This window comes from Dipodomys ordii, unplaced genomic scaffold (assembly GCF_000151885.1).
Source record: "Dipodomys ordii isolate 6190 unplaced genomic scaffold, Dord_2.0 Scaffold43, whole genome shotgun sequence".
NCBI classification, from domain to species: Eukaryota; Metazoa; Chordata; class Mammalia; order Rodentia; family Heteromyidae; genus Dipodomys; species Dipodomys ordii.
The window spans coordinates 14,974,198-14,993,877 of NW_012267259.1; the positions used below are offsets into that span (position 1 = coordinate 14,974,198).

General features: G+C 38.1%; 1 protein-coding gene across 1 annotated transcript in view; it reads right to left on the reverse strand.

Annotated features, from left to right (window-relative positions):
• Tmx3 (thioredoxin-related transmembrane protein 3) overlaps nucleotides 1–18,973 on the reverse strand; it is a 30,818-nt gene extending 11,845 nt beyond the window's left edge. The window contains exons 1-9 of the mRNA XM_013018992.1: nucleotides 18,870–18,973; nucleotides 18,224–18,278; nucleotides 16,049–16,088; nucleotides 13,963–14,086; nucleotides 7,761–7,806; nucleotides 6,416–6,496; nucleotides 5,030–5,129; nucleotides 4,363–4,440; nucleotides 1,542–1,608 (exon numbers count right to left, since the gene is read on the reverse strand). Coding sequence (XP_012874446.1) covers nucleotides 1,542–1,608; nucleotides 4,363–4,440; nucleotides 5,030–5,129; nucleotides 6,416–6,496; nucleotides 7,761–7,806; nucleotides 13,963–14,086; nucleotides 16,049–16,088; nucleotides 18,224–18,278; nucleotides 18,870–18,924 — 646 coding nt within the window. The 5' untranslated portion in view covers nucleotides 18,925–18,973. The remainder of the gene's footprint in view (nucleotides 1–1,541; nucleotides 1,609–4,362; nucleotides 4,441–5,029; nucleotides 5,130–6,415; nucleotides 6,497–7,760; nucleotides 7,807–13,962; nucleotides 14,087–16,048; nucleotides 16,089–18,223; nucleotides 18,279–18,869) is intronic.
• Between the last annotated feature and the right edge of the window lie 707 nt (nucleotides 18,974–19,680).

The following is a 19,680-nucleotide window of genomic DNA, read 5'->3' on the forward strand; positions in this document are numbered from 1 at the left end:
ACAACGCACCTCTTTCATCATTCGCCCCCATCCCTCCAAGCCAGACCCTTAAAGGATCATTTTAACGAACAAAACCAAACTGAGTATCATGTAAGTAATGCTGTAATCAAACAGCAAGTAGGAAGGACAGATTTAGATTTAAATTTTTCTTCTCTTTTTTACATATGCAAATTATGCTTAAGATTCCTTTTGGACTGCTGTCTATGCAAACATTCAAGGAACATGCAGTAGAGGAATGATTGCAGGAGCACATAAATGAATAGCCAAATAGCTGCACATGCCGCCTTGGTCCTCACTCTCAGTTTACCACCGTTGTAACACAGGACATAAGCGATTTGCTATGTGATTTCTTTGGAGGAAAATGACAATGTCTACTTACTGTCTTGACACCATAAATCACAATGATTCCATAGCAAGATATTAATTTCACTTTCTACTTCATTTAAACACAATGAAGATTAGAAATTGTTTCGTTTTCATAACTGTCAAAATAAATAAAACTTTCCTTTTACTAAACTGCATCAAAATTGTTCTATTGGACATTTTTCTGTCCACTTGAATTCTCATTTTACTAGAAGTCAATGCCATAGCACACTCTAGAATGCTCTATATCTGTGGTCTTCAACACAGTACTCAGGCCACATCAGGTCACTCACAGTGATTGGAATAACAAACCGCACTTTGAATTTATTAAATTGTGATTTACAATGTTGCAGTGATGGCCATGAGTAACTCTGCATGTCCTGTGAGACAGCGCTGTGTGAGTACCAGCAGCTGTCATTCTCTATTTCCCAGTTTCCCATGCTTTGGCTGCTCTATCCCATTTGGAAATCATGTGAGTAGATAATTGATGGCAGGAAGGAACAAGTGATCACCTTATGTGTATAAATAGTATGCAGTCATCAAAAATGAAAGGTTCTTTAAGAGGTGTAACAAAAGACAAGATCATGAGATGCCTCTGGGATTTACTTTAAAATGATCCAAAAAATGCTATTTAGGTATGTGTTAGAACTTGGTAATAGTATGCAGGACTTTGATTGTATCACTGTTTATGATGCTTAGTATAAAAAAATTACTTCAAAAGAAAGTATATGCTTCAAAGAAGTAGTATATCTGAAAGGGAGGGAGAGAAGTAGGAGAGATTTCTGGGTGTGTGTAATAGGAACTAACACTGTTTTATTTGTTCATGTTTATATGAGTAATGTTTGTTGTCTTCTTGTAATTTCTGAGCATAATGAAATAGTATCAAAGGTTCTCAAAACGCCAGGTCATTTGATAAAACACACTGAAAACAGAAGTCAGTAAAAGTATACTAAATTGAAAACGTGACACTTAAGAACCGATGAAGAAAAAATTCACTTCAATCATTCAGCTAACAGGGATTGTAAGTACTTTTTTAGCAACACATCCTATCATACATACAACACTGCACATTAACAGGGACTCTAAGTACTTTTGGTATTTACTAAATCTTTTAGCAACAATTCCTATCATGCATATAACATTGCACATTTTCTATCAGTAAAATCTTTGAAACTCACCATCATAAACGAAGTATGTTTTATCTTTGAAAACAAGCACAGCTGGCATCTCTTTTAGCGTCACATACTGTAAAACATTAGAAATTTAAACAAGTTTTATCAAATTTTAATTGGCAGCTAGGATTCAAAAAGTACAAAAATATACACAGTCAATGAAAGTTAGTAAAATAATACCACCAATAACAATAATAAGCCAGTAGAATTCAAAGCTCATCCAAAGGTTGGATTTAAATGTTTATAAATACCATATACATACTTTGGACAGTGTTCTGTTTGCCATGGGAGACCATGGACCACTTTTAAAGCTGCTAACAGCTGGAGTATCACCTAGGAAGGAAGCTCTTAGGAGCAGTGAAGCAGCAAGACAGGCATCACACCAGATGTGTGATGTGGGCCCAACACTTCACTGAGGGGAGGGTCTGTTGCCTTCCCCCACAAACATAAAGACACCGAGGCTGCCTACCTCACACAGTAGCTATGAATTGCATTAAAGAACAAGCAATAGCACAGTGTAAACAGTCAACTGATTTTAAAACCAGCTTGCAATCGTCATTCATAAGGTCATTAGGAAAACCTTTGTTTCTATACAACAAGTACTTCTAAAGAGTCAAACTGTAGTAGAGAAGCAGTGATGTCATTACATGAACATGAAAAACGAAAGTAACTATGAATAAGGGGAACAGAAGGCAGGCATATCTCAGTACGAGAAGACAGGAATGATTTAGTTACATTACTAATCAAAAATGATGTAGACTGTGAAAAGAACTACTTCATCGCAGAAGTGGTAAAGCACTTGTTAGGCTCAGTGATCAAGCACAGGTTATTAACTGTTCCTGAGAACTAATTCACAAAGATGTTTGGGAAGGGTTTTTCACATTCAATATCTCCTCCTTTCAAAGAAACCTGAGTGGCACTTTCTAGAAGAGCACTGAACTAGTCTGAACACTTGCAGTTGTCATCTAATGCCACATACTCCTGGTCTACCCTTCTCTCTGTGTTCCTGTGATCGCACCATCTTATAACTGTCTATTCACTGTTCTCTGTGCATCTAAGTATTCTCATGTTAAAAACTGTTTCAATTCATTCTTATGTCTGTTCACTGTACTTACTCAAGTTTTCATAAAACCTAGATTAAAGCTAGAAAAATTCTGAATAAGACACTAATATTCAAAATACAGAGACCACAAAATTACAAACTTTATATTTTCTTGAGAATCTCCTACAGTAGTAAAACTCTTCATATTATTTTGAAATTACTATTTTTTCCAGTCAACTTTTTACAATAACGGATTTAAGATCTAATAAAGAGAAATGACACATACTGACATTTTGAAAATTGACTTAAAAATGCTTAAAGAAATTAGCTGGAATAGCTAATAATAAAGTGAGCCCACGTAGTAGATGTCATATGTACCCTGTCCCCCAAGATTTGGCATCTGAGGGCCTTAACTAATACATCCTATTTTTATATTAGGTCTTGGATGGTACCAACAACCAGAACTACTAGAAAACTTGACAGGAGTAGGCAGTTTACTCAACTTTCTGGATTACCAGGGATTGAACCCAAGTCCTTGTACAAGTTAAGTCAGAGCTCTACTACCTGAGCCATGCAATTAACCATGTATTTTGTATTTTGTTTTTGAGATAAGAGTCTTGTAAACTTTGTCTGGAATGGTCTTGACCTGACATTCTATCTTTACCTCCCTGAAATCTTGAGCTAGGTTCTCTCTCTCTCTCTCTCTCTCACACACACACACACACACACACACACACACTCTCTCACATTAATGTTGTTTATTTGAAGTTTGCCTTTGGATATCAAGCAAGCCATACTGAGTCAAATTAAATCACTGAAAGCTCTTAGATTACCCCGCCCCCTCCTAACTTTTCCCCAGTTTTTTCCCCCACCCCTCCTAGTCATAAAGAATGCCACCATCCACCCAGGTATTCCACCCAAGAAGTACATCATCCTCAGTGCAACCTTTCCTTCTGTATCACGGGGTTATGACAATTCTCACTTAAACACAACAAGCCTTTCAAGTCTCCCCAGTTCTCTTACTAGCGCCTAAGACCTAACACCCTGTGTACTGCAGAACTTTAACTTGTCTCTTTACACCTATCCAATTCTTTCTGCACAGAGCAGAACATCCTGGGTAACACAGAGTAATATTCAGTCCATATTCTTTAACTACAACCCCATCATCTGCACTGCCACAACATACATGATATGGAACTGTCTCTGCTACCTCCTGTCTCACTGAACCAAGCACAATGGCTACTGTAGTTCCTTTTCTGTCATCTTTTATCCCGAAACTGTTACTGACAGCCTGCCTACAGACCTTCACGTGCTCTTTTTTAAATCAGGTTTAATCCCAGTTTATATTGTTTTCTTCTCACACTGATATTTCTTGGCTGACCCATAAAGAATAGTTATGCCAATCCTGTATGTCCCACAATGCCTTTTGATTTTTTTCACTGCACTTGTCCTGTTTATAAAAGTTTTTCTGAGCATCACTAGTGAATTCTGCCAACCCAACAGAAGAGTTCATCTGCAACACATACTACTTATAAACAAGTCAAGGGTTTCAGATACCATCTGTCACACAGGTTATTACATAAAGACAAAACCACAAATGTAATGAATTCTTCAGTAAATGTCAAGAATCTGTTGATAGTCGATTTTATAAGTAGTTTGGTATGAGCAGTAAAGAAAGAGCTAACAGGTTTACTCTTTCCATATGTCACAATAAATACGAAAAAAATCAAGCAGTAAAATCTAAAAGAAGAGATTTTATTATCAGAATTCAATTTTAAATATTACCTCAGGAACCACTTCTTCTGAGGCAGAAAAGAAGTAGGTATACACAATGAGTTCTGAAGCAGCATCTATGTATTTCTCCTGTGACAACACAAGCAGAAAATAAAGACCATTTTACAAGACTAAAGATTAAAACTGTCACTCATAAGATGTCAAAGAAATTTTATGTAGTAAACATCATCAGGTTAACACTCTCCTATTATACACTGAGTTAACGAACATAAAATAAAGCAAGTCAAATACATCATTAAGGCAAAAGACACTGCAACTGCGTGTAAAAGTCTGTTTCCAAGTAAGGCTGAGTTGGCTTAGTTATAAACAGAAAGTGAGGTGAATTCTGGTGCACAGTGGCCAAGGAAGATGTGCATGTCTCATGTCCACAGTGGTGAGTTGTGACACCCACAGCAGTACTGCCTTGGACAAAGACTGTTAAAAGCGATGCAAACTCTGGATGGCCTTGGGGGTCAGTAACAGGAGAAACACCAAGGCAGGCACTATGTACATACACAGCTAACAACACAAACAGCAAGTACACAACCAGTGTTCTGGTTACAAAAATTACTTAGGCAACAAAATATTTCCAGTAAGAGTGGAGTAAATTTTGAGTGACATCTGAAACCAAGTTAAATTGTCATGTGAATTTTCTGTAGGTAAGAAAGTAATTTCATACTTTCAGTGGTGATTCACCGCCTACGTAAACAAAGAACACAGGATGTCGCTTCTGCACATGTTCAAACATTTGCTGACTTGGAAGTGGTCGGATTAGAGCCCTGTTAGAAAGCAAAATGAACAAATATGAACTAAAAATAGATTATATAACACAGCTGTATGATGGCCAATCATATTCTAAATCGTAAGGTTTTAGAAATGTCAACCGCATATCAGATGCTTTGGCAAATCAATATAACCTAACAAATTCCCAGGAAACAACTATTCTACCCATATATCTATGAAGTATCACAGTTCAATCAATTAGGTTAAGTTGTGAATAAATACATAGCTTCAGAGCATCATCACTGAAAATATTTTGACAGATAAAAAACGGAACTGTCATCTATTTAGAGTCTTCAGCTAAAAACAAACAATTCACATGAGATCTTATTTCCCTTCCAAAAAGCACTCAGGGAAACACAATGTCATTTAAATATATTTAAGTATTCAATGAAAGTTAAAGTCCCAAAAGCTTTAAAAAATATATTAGTTTCAGAAAAATGAAGAAAAGAATAGTATGGTTTATGCATAAGAAGCTCAGCTCATAAAGAGAAACCAGGACTCTACAATAGTTTCATTATATAAGCAACTGACAAAAGCCGGCATTGGGAAATGAGTGAAGGCAAAGATTATTAGAAAATATATCATGGAATAAATAAAAGACACAATCTTGTAAATATGGTATACAATATTAGATTTGTACTGCAAGGCATTATTAAAAAGATCACAAGACAGGCTAAAGGCAAAGTTTCTCAAAGTGCACACATAGCTAATTGCATCATTTTCCCTCTTCTATTTTAATACTTAGTAATTAACTAGAAGTGATGCAACTCCAGGACTGGCTCCTGAAACTGCATTTGCAATAGAGTCCCAGTCATTTACCTCAGGGGTCTCTTCTTATGCCGGAATCAAGCTTATTAATAACATAAATACGAACAGTAAATGTCACTTAGGAATAAAACACATACTAGCAACTCATATATCACAGCTCCTGCAAAATGTTTTTATTCACAAAGGACACGAAAATGAAACCCACAATTACAATGAGAAAATAACAGAAGTTTTATTAACAATAATTACAAACTTTAATGTATACAGATCATTACTATTTCTATTTCCTCAAATGCTCTGATGGACTATCAGCCCAACACAATGAATCTTTGCTGTTTTAATTTATCATATAATGGTTTAAAGCTATCATATACATAGACAAATGGAATAAATTCATTTTATTTAATTTAGGTAAGTCCCTAAAATATGAGTGTGAGGTTCAGTTTTATTATAATATATTGCATTTTCAAGTATTAGTATGGTATGCTAAGTTATTTTTATAATAAGAACTTACCCAGACACTCTATGAGCAAATTCAATAATATCGTCTTTAGTTCGTGGTCCTCTGTAATTATATGCCAAGTCTCCTTTTAATCTTAAAAGCAAAAAAAAAGAAAAAGAAAAGAAAGAAAAAGGAAAAGGAAAAAGGATAAGTACTTGTTATCTTAACTCTTTTAACATTTAAGAATCATCCTCTGTTGCAGCATGAACTTACAGTATGCAAAAGGGGAGGTATAGAGGAGTTTACTAAATGGCACAGTCTGTAAAACACAATGAGTAATTGACTTCAGACCACCAGCAACTCAAAACGTAAGGAAAAAGATTGCGCTTTACTAGAATTATATGAAAACATTTTTCTCTGTATTTGATAGGCACACTGTATTCAAGCCTTCAGAAAAATGAGTAATGAACACACTCATGGACAAAAACTTGAAACACTAACTCTCACTCTCTTCTCTATTGAAAGGGGAAAAAACAGAACTAACAGATTTTAAACAATATAATATCATAGTTACTTAATAGATGAACCAATGTCCATAATATAAAACTCTTCTACAAATTTAAATAATTCTTCAAAAAAGCCTGCCAATGAGTTATTGTTTATCTAATTAACTGAAAGTACAAAAAGGAAAAATGAAGAAGCATAACACAACACTGTAGTTAAACAGAAAAAAAAAGAATGATTTGCTTAAATCCAAGTAAAAGAAACATAGCAAAGTTTTTTTCAAGTGCAGAAAGGAAGTTCAACACATACACACAACAGGAAATAAGCTTAAAATACTCAAATTTTGAAGTGCAAGATTCTAAAATATTGAAAAAATTCCTTATTTTATCATAAAATAACTTTCAAACCAATTCACTTGCTCTCCACATTACCACTGTAAGGGTAATGGAAGTCCTGGAAACATCTAGAAGTCATGATTATTAACTAAGTCCTTTAAAATCACCACACTATTTCTTCTAACCTGTATGCTTTATTACACTACCTCAACACCCAAACTTAGAATTACCATCCATCAATTATGATTAGTTTCTTTTTGCTTCCATGTCAATTATATACACACGTGATCTGTGAGAAATTGTGATTAACAATGACAAAGCAGAGCCCTCTCTCCCAAACGAGACTATTCATATGGTCACCCCACACAGCCAGCACAACACATTAGCCATAAGCAGCAAAACTACTCAAGCAGAAGAAAGGCAGATACAAAGTCCTCTTTGAACACACTTTGCCTAAAAAGAAAACATGACTAACCCCAGATCTTTCAATTCACCATGGAAATACTAGAAATAAACATAAAATGTAAGCAGAGTGAACTATTAAAAATATACATATAAACATACAACACTCAACTTACAGCTTAATTGTTGGATAACCTCGAACTCCAAACTCTGAAGCAATGCCTTGATAAGAAAAAGAATAAATAATTCTAAATTTGTTTTAAATGAGAAACTAGGTAACAAATGAGCCTTTTACTTAAGGGATATAGCTCTATGTACACAAACCCATGTATATATGTTTTGAAGCATTAAAAAAAGAAAAAAAATGACAATTTTTCACATAAAATAATTTCTTAATCTATGGTACTACACAAAATATAATGACCAAACAAAAATAAATATCAAAAGACTAAATTTATTAAGAACTCAGAATAAAAGATATTTTGGTAAAAGAAGAAAAAAACATATACAGTACAAAAAATGTCTCATTTGATTCTAGAACAAGAATTTATTACAGATCTTATTATTCTTCTACAAAAATTAATAAAAAAATTAAAAGAACCTCTACTCTTCCCTTATTGTTCCCTGAGTCTTCAAAGAATGGCAGTATATTTAATTGTAAAATACACACTATACCTGCAAAAATCTCATACTGTTGTCAACATATGATAAAAAAATCAATTTTTAATTTTCTGCTTTTCTAATAACCTAGGACAATCCTAATAACCCAATTTTCAAGATTATTCTAAAAAACATTACAATGAGAAATATTTGCTATAATAGGATCATTTGAAAACAAAAGAGCAAACATCAATAGAAAATCAGGACTTTTAAGAGTATAGCAACTGTTTACCAAATTAATTACCATACTACCTGAAAGACTAGTCAAGAACAGAATGGTAGAGTCTCAGTTATTTGATCTTACACAAAAACACTTATAAAATTATGCAAAGTATGCAGAATTAATATTAATGCACATCATTTTCCCCTTTACAACTATTTTACTTCCAGGGTACTTGTTCATCATTTATGGAGAAAATACTTCCAGACTTGGGCTCAGTTCTCTGAAATACTTTAGTGATCTTCATAAATGTTGTTTCTTATTCCTCCCCAAGTCAAATGAATGACAAAGTAAATCTGTGGCAAGATAATATCACAAAGCTCTCCATCTTCGTTTGTCATCCCTCCCTTAGATGTGTGGAAGAATTTGTTTGGAAAGGTTTCCTTAATGGTCAATCTATAAAAGTCACTTCAAAGAGCAAAGGTAACCAAGACTGATACAGGCCTGCCTGTGAATATTCATGTGAACTCAATGCAACTGCTTGTATTACTTGTGTCATTTATCATTTATGACTTAATTCTGTACATTCTAACAGAGTATGAGTGTAGCTGTTGGGACTGCACTGTTCAAAGCCAAATGACTTGGGAGATCAGAGTAAATTATTTTAAACGTCTCCCTTCCCAACTGCTGGAGGCCAGGAAACACAAGTTCTTATTATATTCTACTAAAACTCATTAAAAAAGCAAAACCATAAATAACATAAACTACAAACATAAAGAATAACTGATGTTCCACTAGTAATATCACCACATAATTTTTAAAAATTTAAGGCCAAGTGTGGTGTAATCCCAGAAACTTGAGAGACAAAGATTGGGAGGACTGTAGTCTGAGGCTATCCTAGGACAAAAATTACGGAGACCTCCATCTCAACCATTAAACCAGATGTGGTGATTCATGCCCACAATTTTAGCTGTAAGTAGAAGGATCAAGGTCTGAAGCAAGCCCATGGCAAAAATGGAGGCCCCTATGCAAAAAGAGTACTGGGGTGTCACTCAAATGATAAGAGTACTTGTTTATAGCAAAGCACAATGCCTTGAATGCAAACTCTATAATGCCAAATATCAAATAAAGAAAGTATGCAATCAATTGGAAACAGTGGTGGTCTTACAGAGAGTGATGCTAAGAATCTCCAAACAGGCTTCATCAGAAAAATACTAGCTCCCCACAGATCCCTATCCTATCAATTAACTTGCATTTGCATGCCCTTCATTTTTACATCTAGAAGATGGGGATACCACATACCACCTACCCTAAATGCCTTGTCTACTGGACCACGAACCTTCATTTATTACCTAATTTTCTGGATAGTACTGGGGATTGAACTAAGGGCTTACCACTTAAGTCAATCCTCCTGTCTTTTGATAGAATCTTTTGTCATTGAGTCCTAAAGCTTCATCAGCTTTAAGCTTTTTGTAGAGAAGTTGAATGGTACAATAAAAAGGATAGAAGCAAAGGAAGGTTGGGTCTACAGACAGGTAATAACTAGGCAATGCCTTTATATACATGCACACATACATATACACCTACCAATGTAACCTGATGTGTTTCATGACTCTGAGTCTGCTCTCCCTTGTGAGAATACAACTCATCTTGCAGGATTGTGAGACTTTTTAAATAGGAAAATATATAGAAAATAATTAGATCTTTAAAAACTAGATGTAAGCCCCATCTTATCATTAATTACCGACACATCAATGTTCAGATAACCCTAAATACTAGCTTGTAGAGCATTTTATAATGAGCTTTAATATCTTTAAACTGCTCCTCACAACAATTTCGATGCAGCAGGAAAAATGTGTGCAAATTCAGGTAATACAAAATGACTTTCACTTTTCATTTTATATAATAATTTATACAAAGAATTGAGACTATTTTTCAATGGGTTAAGAATCAGAATCATGCTTGACTTCCTCTGAAGACTGGTAATTTTTAATGTGCACAAAATAAAGCTAAACATAACATTCTCTACTTCATTTCTGCATTCTCCTTGAAATGATAACAGCTTGCCATAAAGACAACTAAGAATATGAGTCATGGTGATCTTTGACCCTAGGACCAATAGTCTAACTCAGTGTGTGAAGTACATACAAATTTCACCTTTTGTTTTCTTCTATTATTTGACTGATAAACTAGAAAGGCTTTGAAACCTGTTCAGCCCCAAATTCCTATTTTCTAAGTATTTACTGTCACTATACATCTAATAAGAAAAGCCACAAAATACAGTAGTGATTGTCAGTTAAATCAAGATGGTTTGGGATACACTGGGAGAGCAGGGGAACTAAGGAGGTACTATTTGAATCTGGTGAATAGAGGACAGAGATGGAAGTAAAATATCCTACTATACACTAAAACCATGCCCCCCAAAATGATTCCAGAATTGGCCACCCAAAATATTAACACAAGGTTGAAAAACTAAAACACAATTATTGACCAAAATGAGCTTATAAATGTAACCTATAAGTAAAAAGTCAGAATATGAATTGTCCAAATATAACTGTAAATTTATGCAACACAGAGGTAAAATAGTTTTACCATAAAAGTTACCACATACAGGTTGAAGAGAGATAAATGTACCATTTCAGAGAGCTTATATCATCATTCAACTTTTCAATGTAAAACAATTTAGTACTCATTTTTGAAAAGACCTATTGAGAGTCTAACCTGAATTTACACTCAACACTATTTAACATCTTATACTATTATTAAACCTGGGTATCATAAGTTTTGCTACAATTTCAAATACATAGAGCAGAATAGACCATAACAGGTCAAATTTGTAATGTCAAGCCATCAGATCTATACAAGTCTGTAGATTTCAGCAAGAAAATTGATGGTTTTTCCTTTCAACTACTGCAGTTTTGTAACGAAAAATAATCTACTATCAAAGAATGTCCAGAGACATTTTCTATACTTTATTACTCTGAATAATCCTATCTTGTTCCAAACCAAAATCCTATAGGTATATACCCACAAAAATGGTGTATCATACCATCTTACTTTTTGACTGTCCAACTTAAGTATGTAGCAAAATCATGTAAAATGCATTTTAAAATATGCCCACTCGACCCAATCTAAAAGATTTGGAAGTTGGCTTGGGCCTTTGGATCAAGAGATGACAAGAAGCACCTGCAAACCTATTGCAGACAGACAATCAACAGATTATAAGCAGAAAAAGAAGGGTCAAGAGGACAGAAGAAATTTTCAGTATTCCATAGTTAAGACACACAACACTGAGAGATGGCTTGAAAAAACAAATTAAGCAAGAGTCTTATCAAAACCTAACCAGAGCAAGCTGGGCACTCAGGTGGCTCAACCTATAATCCTACCTAAAGGAGGCTGAGATCTGAAAATCACTGTTCAAAGCCAGTCCTCATAGAAAAGTCTGTAGGACTCATCCCCAATTAACCAACAAAAATCCAGAAATGGAAGCATGGGTCAAATGGAAGCATGGCCCGACTTGAGTAATAAAGCTAAGGCTCAAGTTCAAAGCCCCATATTGTCATGCGTACACATGTGCACACTCAGGCACACATACCTTCACAAACACACACACACACACACACACACACACACACACACACACACACACCAGGGCAAAAAGGGCGAGAGGCATGGATCAAGCAGTACAGTACCTGCCCAATAAGTGTGAGGTCTTAATTTCAATCTCCAGTACTGCCAAATAGATATATAAAGTGTATTTGTTTAACCAACGTCTAGACATAAAAACTTACTTTCATGAGTAACTACTGAACAATAAATCAATAACTTCTTTAATATCATTAAATATTCATTTCAAGAAATATAAACTCATTCGTTATTCTCTCCCTTTCTACAATAATAAACTGGTTATGTTTCTTGTCCTTTCAAAGTTTCAAAAACTCATTTGCAGGACTGGAGATGGTGCTTAGCAATAAAAACGTTCATTCTGCAAGCACCAGGACCCTCAGTTCACACTCCAATTCTAACAAATTACACACACACACACACATGTATTTGTGTTGCTCATTAATTGTAGCTCTAACATGCACCTGATTCTAAATAATAACACTATCAATTCAATTAAATAATTGAAAATGTACATACGACTGACATTCCTTTCCACTAAGAGTGGTACTTCACTGAGATGTGTACACTGTCACTTCTTCTAATGCTCCTCTGCACTACTGGGTCAATTCCTACCATTTTCCACTCTAAAGTTTCCCTCAATGACCTCTGGGTCTACCAGTTCTCCTCTTGCATCCCATAAGCTGTGCCATCAACATTTTTCTCTAGTATTTGCCGTCTCAAAATTGTGTATTACTTTCCCATGGATAACTCATCAAATGCAAAATACATTACCTGAGCTGGGAGGCTTTAACAATCAAGAGTACCTTTTAGTATCATATATGTGCTAGGCTTTATGCCAAGAGGCTCTGAATATAGAACATCTATAGTGTTCACAATCCTGAAAACATCACACTCCCTGATGCAAGGAAACTACATTTCAGAGGGAGTAAGTATTTTTGCCAAACTATAAAGCAGCCAAGATTAAAACCTAATTCTAGCTCATTCTAAAGGTGTAACCTAGAGACGACAGTTGACTACCTAAAAAGAAGTGTAGCTTGCATCCTTCTACTTTCTCTATTAGCTAAAAGACACAAGGGATATTACGTGCTACGTCATTACAACTTCAAAATAAGCAATGAAAAGCATTACAATGAAGTATTTTCCAATATGGAGACCAAAGTTTAAGGCCCTCAGAAACAATCCCAGCATTATAGAGCAAACACAGGAAAGAAAGGCAGGCCTTGCTTTCTGAAGCTATGACCTTTCCAAATTTCTATGATAACTTATAATTCTTTATATTTAATTCCTTTTTTCCAAAATCTCTTAAGACAATTGCCAGTGAATTTTATCTGTAATAGGTCAGATAATATTTATTTCAGGCTTTCAAGAGTATTTTTAGGAGTTAGTTTTTGTCACAATTGTTCAATTTTGCTAACAGGCACAAAAACCGCCAGGACAACAGCAAACAGGTTCCAAAACTTTGGGCAGGTTCCAAAAATAGGCAGAACAAACATGACGTATCTCCTAGTTTCTCTGTGTATGTTTCATTCTGTTCTATTCTTGATATGGACTCAATAAACTCATTTTCAACTCTGAATATCTTCTGATTTTTTACTGTGTATCTATGCTAAATACACTTACCTACACATTCCCGTGTGCTCCACCAAGGCTATACATACAATAACAACATCAAAGTAACATGTTGACTCCTGTACTTGCCTCCTGTAAATGGACTTGACTGGTAACAAATGATGGTTTACAGGTCTCCCCTAGGGCCTCACTCCACATTAAATATGTAATGACCAATTCACTTAGCTCATAATGTCTTTGAGATTATCAAGATAATTTTACAGGATCAAAAAGCAATTTGCAAGATTTAAACACTACTGCCTGTAATTAAAACATTTTCAATTTAAGAACAGTAAAACCATAAACTTTAAGAAAAGGCTTACTAGAATAGGAAGTGGCATCCATCTTTCCAACTTTCACTGGAGAGCCAATGCTTTTCATCTCAAGACCAACTTCATTCCAAATTGGTTCCAATTTTTTACAATGGCCACACCACGGTGCATAGAACTATCCAAATCAAAAGAAAGAAACTTCAAAAAGTGCTACTATATAGGTCTAAATATTTAAAGAATGTCTTTGACTATTAATATGTTAATAATTTGTATTTGACAATAACTTCAGTCTGATGGAAGGCTTGTGTGGCTCACACTTGTAATCCTAGCTAACCAGGTAGTTGAAATTTGAGGATTGTAGCTGGAAGCCAGCCTGGGCAGAAAAGTTTGTGAGATTCTTATCTCCAAGTAACTAGCAAAAGAGCTAAGGGACAGTACCCAGTGCCCACTGAGTTTAAACCTCACTGGTAGTTGCGTGATGATGAAATATAAATAAACACATACATACACACACACACACACACACCACATATACTAAAAAAGTGTTAAGTTATATAGTCTATACAACTACTTAAAGATAATAAAATATTAATTAAAAATATGTATAAATCTAGATAGGTTAACTTCTAGTACAAATACTATTTCAGTTCATTTAAAATGACTACTGATATTTTTTAAAGATACATAAGCTAACATAGAAATGATTTTGCTGGGGCTGGGAAGGTGGCTCAGTGGTAGAGTGCTTGCCTTACATGCATGAGGCCCTGGGTTCGATTCCTCAGCACCACATACGCAAAAAGAAAAAAAGCCAAAAGTGGCACTGTGGCTCAAGTGGTAGAGTGCTAGCCTTGAGCTGAAGAGCTGAGGGACAGTGCCCAGGCCCAGAGTTCAGGCCCCCACGACCGGACCCAAAAAATAAATAAATAAGAAATGATTTTGCTTCAAGTGAATATGTCCACATTCTATAAAAAATGAAACACCACAAAACCACGTGAATACTATTACCACATCTATCCCCTATTAATGACAAACACTGGGCTATTTTTCGTTACAGAAATTTAAGCACAGCAGTTGCCTTTGCTGACTTTCATTACTTCTACTAGTGAAATGTGGGCGATCATTAAGATGACTGCTTTGGCTAAGAGATAAGACAGGATGGTTAAAATAAAACCACAATCCCCGATACTTCATTCAGACTTATGAAACTGTGAGGTGATACTTAGGTTCCCTAGTCATACTACGTAATCAACTGCTCGTGAAATGAAAATTATTCTTAAACTTCCAACTATGGAAATGTGAAGTCACCTAAGAGAGAGAATGAGATGGAGGTTCGGTGCCCCACTGAATGGCCTTGTAATTGTCACATCTGCTATTCTGTCCCTTTCATTTGTGGCCGCTTTATGTTGCACTCAGGCATGTAAAACAAGCTCCAAAAACTACGAAGTATAAGTATCTTCCAAACTTGAAAGTGAGGAAAGGAAAATGAAAATTGAATTTTTTTCATTATCAAGATGAGTGTATGCTGTGACTACTAAGAGATATGAACATACTCAATCTCTTGGAAAACATGGAGAAACAGTAGATTTCATAGGAAGAGCGTACTGTAATTCAGATGTACTTCACTAACGGAGTGGGTTCCAACTTCTGTCCTCACTGTCCCACAGACCTCTGAATTTCATCAAAAATAGGTAAGTTCCTTTGCCAGGAACTTTAAACGTGGAGACTAATTTTTACTATGAAATGAATAAATTCAACTTAAAACCTAGAGAATAAATCGTAAAAGAGTATCTGCAACTACGAAGATGGAACAAAGAAGCCTGCTGAGGATTTTTGGTTTTTTTGAGGGAGGCAATGAAAGTGACAGAGGGAAAATGGTGAATGTACAGAGATGTCACAGTGAAATCCCTACTACCTAATAACAAACGAGCAAAACAACTAATAAATAATAAACTATGTGAACTGATAAAGTAATAATAATCAATTAACAAATAACTAATAACACTAATACAAATTTCAAAATACAAAACCCTAAGAGTAAAACCTGAGAAAGCAAACAGTAGATCCAAATGCACGTTCTCTTCTTTTAGAAAATGCTACATAACATAGTAGGGGAGGGTAATTAAATTTATATACTTACATCTACAAGCCAAATATCATCTTTTCGATTTTCTTTAAACCTAAAGGCAACAAAAAAAGACAAATCTGTAATTTGACACTGGCACCCACCACAAACATCTCCACTTATATAGCACACGACACACTACAGATGTGAACACCACACAGTTACAAATTTCTAGTACAGGCAAGAATAAGTTGATGACTACAGGAAATGTAACAAATTCTTTCAACAATGTTTTACTCTATCACCTCTAAATTTTGTCCTACTTCAACAAAGACTTGAAAATACTCTGGGAGGCAAGAACTGCCTGTGCTCTAAACAGGTTTAGATGTTCTTTTTTTGTCACTATTCCCTAAGCAATAACTCATGACAACTATTTACACAACATTTACATGGTAACAGGCATGGACTGTAACATGACTTAAATAGGACTTAAGTGCAGAGTATGTGTAATCACATCATTTACCTCAGGTGACTTAGCATCCAGATTTTGTCAACTTTAAGTCCTGGAAGCGATCCCCTTGGACACTGTGAGATGACTCTATCTACCTCAGGCCTTCACCACCCTATCCATTTACCTGTCCATTAAAACGCTTGGCCCTGTGGATTAGGATGCTATGTGCCTATGCTGTATGCCCATGACTGGGCCCAGTATGTGTAAACCAAGTCAAAACTGTAATCAGCATTTAAAACAGTGTTCTTAAAAGACATGGAAAAGCAAACACAGACCTGCAGAGCCCAGAGCAATGTGGTTCAAATCATCAGACAGCATAGGGACAGAAAAGTTAGGCTCCCTGGGAACATAATGAATGGCACCAAGGGCCAAAGGTTGTATGTGGTGAAGAATACCCTGGCTTTCTGGCTTGAGGAATCTGACCCTGAGCTGTGCATTAAGCCAGGGTATGATCAGAAGGACATCTATTTCTCTCTGTTTTGATGCCCTGCCAACATTGGCATGTCAAGCTCAATCTAGGGTCGTGTCATAAATTCCATGCAACTTATGACTCCTGGAGACGCTAGTTGTTCAACTGCTAATTCTGCTGCTACTCAGTTTCTATATTTACATGATAAGCATGGTATGCCATTGGCAATGAGCATCCACATGCCTAACCAAATGATTCTTAAAAGCACAGCTCCTAAGGCATTCACTACTGATACCACACATTCAAAAAGGGATAGACCCTTCAAGGCACCACTGAGCTCAACAAGGTTACCACTTGTTGACTGCAGTTTTCTTCACAATCAGAAAATTTCTTTAATCAGACCACAGGTACTTTGTAAAACAGGTGAACATGTTTGGGGCCCCTGAGACCCTCCTTAGGGCTTTTCCAGAACTGTACTGTACTGTTATCACACAGATTCTGCCACCCAATCAGGTGTCTTCAAGGTGGACGATAAGCTAAACTGGAGGAAACAAATCTTCATTAAATGGTCACAGTGCAACCAAGAGTCTACAAAAAACGTGCCAGCTGTGATCCATTTTCTCCCATGAAAGAGCACCAGGTAAGCCAGTTGGATGCAGCTTCGACAGGAATATGCCTGCTGGGGCTGAGCAGCTCTGAATAAAGGCAAGCTGCTGCCTCTTTATGCTTACAGCCTTCCACAAGGCAATCCTGGCAAAGATAAGGCACCCCAATAATCAGGCCTCCAGCCAGAAGCAACTGGTCCGAGAGTGCCAATACATATATGAACTTGGTTGGCCTGGGAAGCATGAATCCTTGGCTAGTAGGCAAAACTCCAGAGACTGAAAAGCACTGGTTGTACACCCACTCTGGGGTGAAGAAGTCAGCTTCCCTCATGTGACCTGCTCGGAAAAATGGCATTATTGCCTGCAGTCATACCTGAAAGACTACACAAAGGACTGTAGGATGAAGCTAAAACCTTTCACCTACTATAAGCCAAACTGAACGCAGTGATACTAAGATATGAATTCCAGCACCCACTCCATATGATAAAACTGCAACAACTATGTAAGTAACAAAACAGAATGCTAGTTTTTAAACTCTTAAACAAGCTCCTTGGGGGCACTCTCTCCTTTGGACATACACAGCAGGCAGAATCATTCCTGGAATCAAGCTAGCAGTATATCAACATTGGACATTTGAGCAATCTGTCGCTGAGCTCTCCCAGTTATTTAACATTAGATGTCTAAGTGGAACGAAGTCAAAATGATATTTAAATGGATATACTCACGATTCATCCAAATCTTCTACAAAGCCTTTACAGAAAGCCACATTAAATAATATCACTAGGGGGGGAAAAAAAGAAGAGAAAATGTAAAAACCCCACAGAGGTGATTTATCACCTGGCTTTTGATGCATGCTTCGTCACGGTTAAGGCGTTTTGATTTCTGTTTTCTTGGTCATCTAGCAAACGTTCACCACGGATCTGGGACGTGGTGCGTGAGGCCGAGGCGTGTGCAGCCGGCGCTGGCGGGGAGGTGCGGGGGACGTTCCCAGCCTGCGGCACAGGGTCCTCGGGGGGCCCGGATCCGAGCGCACCTCTCACGCTCCTGACCCGCGCGGTGACCCGGATGGTGACACCCCCCCCCCCGCAGACCCAGGCCGGCCACCGCGGGTCTCCGCACCATCCCGGCCCTCGGCCCCAGGAGCAAGCGTGGGCCTCCGCACCCGACTCCACGCACACCCTCCACTCGGGGGGTGAAAGGGGAGAGGTCGGGGGTCGGCCTGCCCCCACCCAGGGAGCCGGGAGAACTTCCGGCGCCGGGCAGAGGCGCCCCGAGGGGCCCCACCGCGCCCCCGGCTCCCGCCGTGACCCCGGCTCGACCCGAGCCCGGCCGCGCCCCCACGCGCGCGCGCCGCCTCGCCGCCGCGCTTACCTGTGGCGCAGAGCCTGAGGCCGGCCCGGCTCCTGCGGCCCGGCGCGCTCGCCATGGACAGCTGCCGCCGCCGCCCGGTGGAGGTGAGAAGGAAGCGCCGGCGACCCCGCCTGCCGGTCCGGAAAGGGAAGCGGGGCCGGGCCGGCGCCGGGAAGCGCCGCGCGGAGCGGGGGCGGGGCTGGCGGCCTCCGCTACCCTCGCGGGCCCGGCCGGCTCTGCCTCTGAGCATGCGCGGGGGCGCGGCGTCCGCGCAGGGGAGCAGAGCGCATGCGCGGGGCGCAGGCGCGGTCGCGTGTGTGCGCCTCAGGCGGCGTGGTGGGGGGGCGGCGCGGGGGAGCGGGGCGTGGGGTCGTGCCCCGCGGGAGGGGAGGGGGCGTGAAGGGGGCGGGCGACTCGCCGGGCCGCGTCGCATCCGGCGTCCTCCCGCGTGTGCTGCTCGGGCTCCGGGCCGCGTGGGAATCGGGAGCCCGCGCGCGGGCCCCGGTGCCCAGCCCCGGATGCCGAGCCCGAGCCGCTTCTGCAGCCCCGAGCTGAGTGCAAAGCTCTGCCGCGGTCAGCTTCGGGCCCGGGCACCGGACGCTCTACAACCCGAACAAAGGCGATTGGGCTTAACTGTGTATATGCATATAAAACTGTATAACCACATAACTATGTAACTATAACTGTATATAACTATAACTATATGTAACCAGAACTATTACTATATGTAACTGTCTATATATAACTATATAATGATATGCTATATATAATTATAACTATGTAACTATACTATATATAATTATATATAATTACAACTATATGTAACTATATA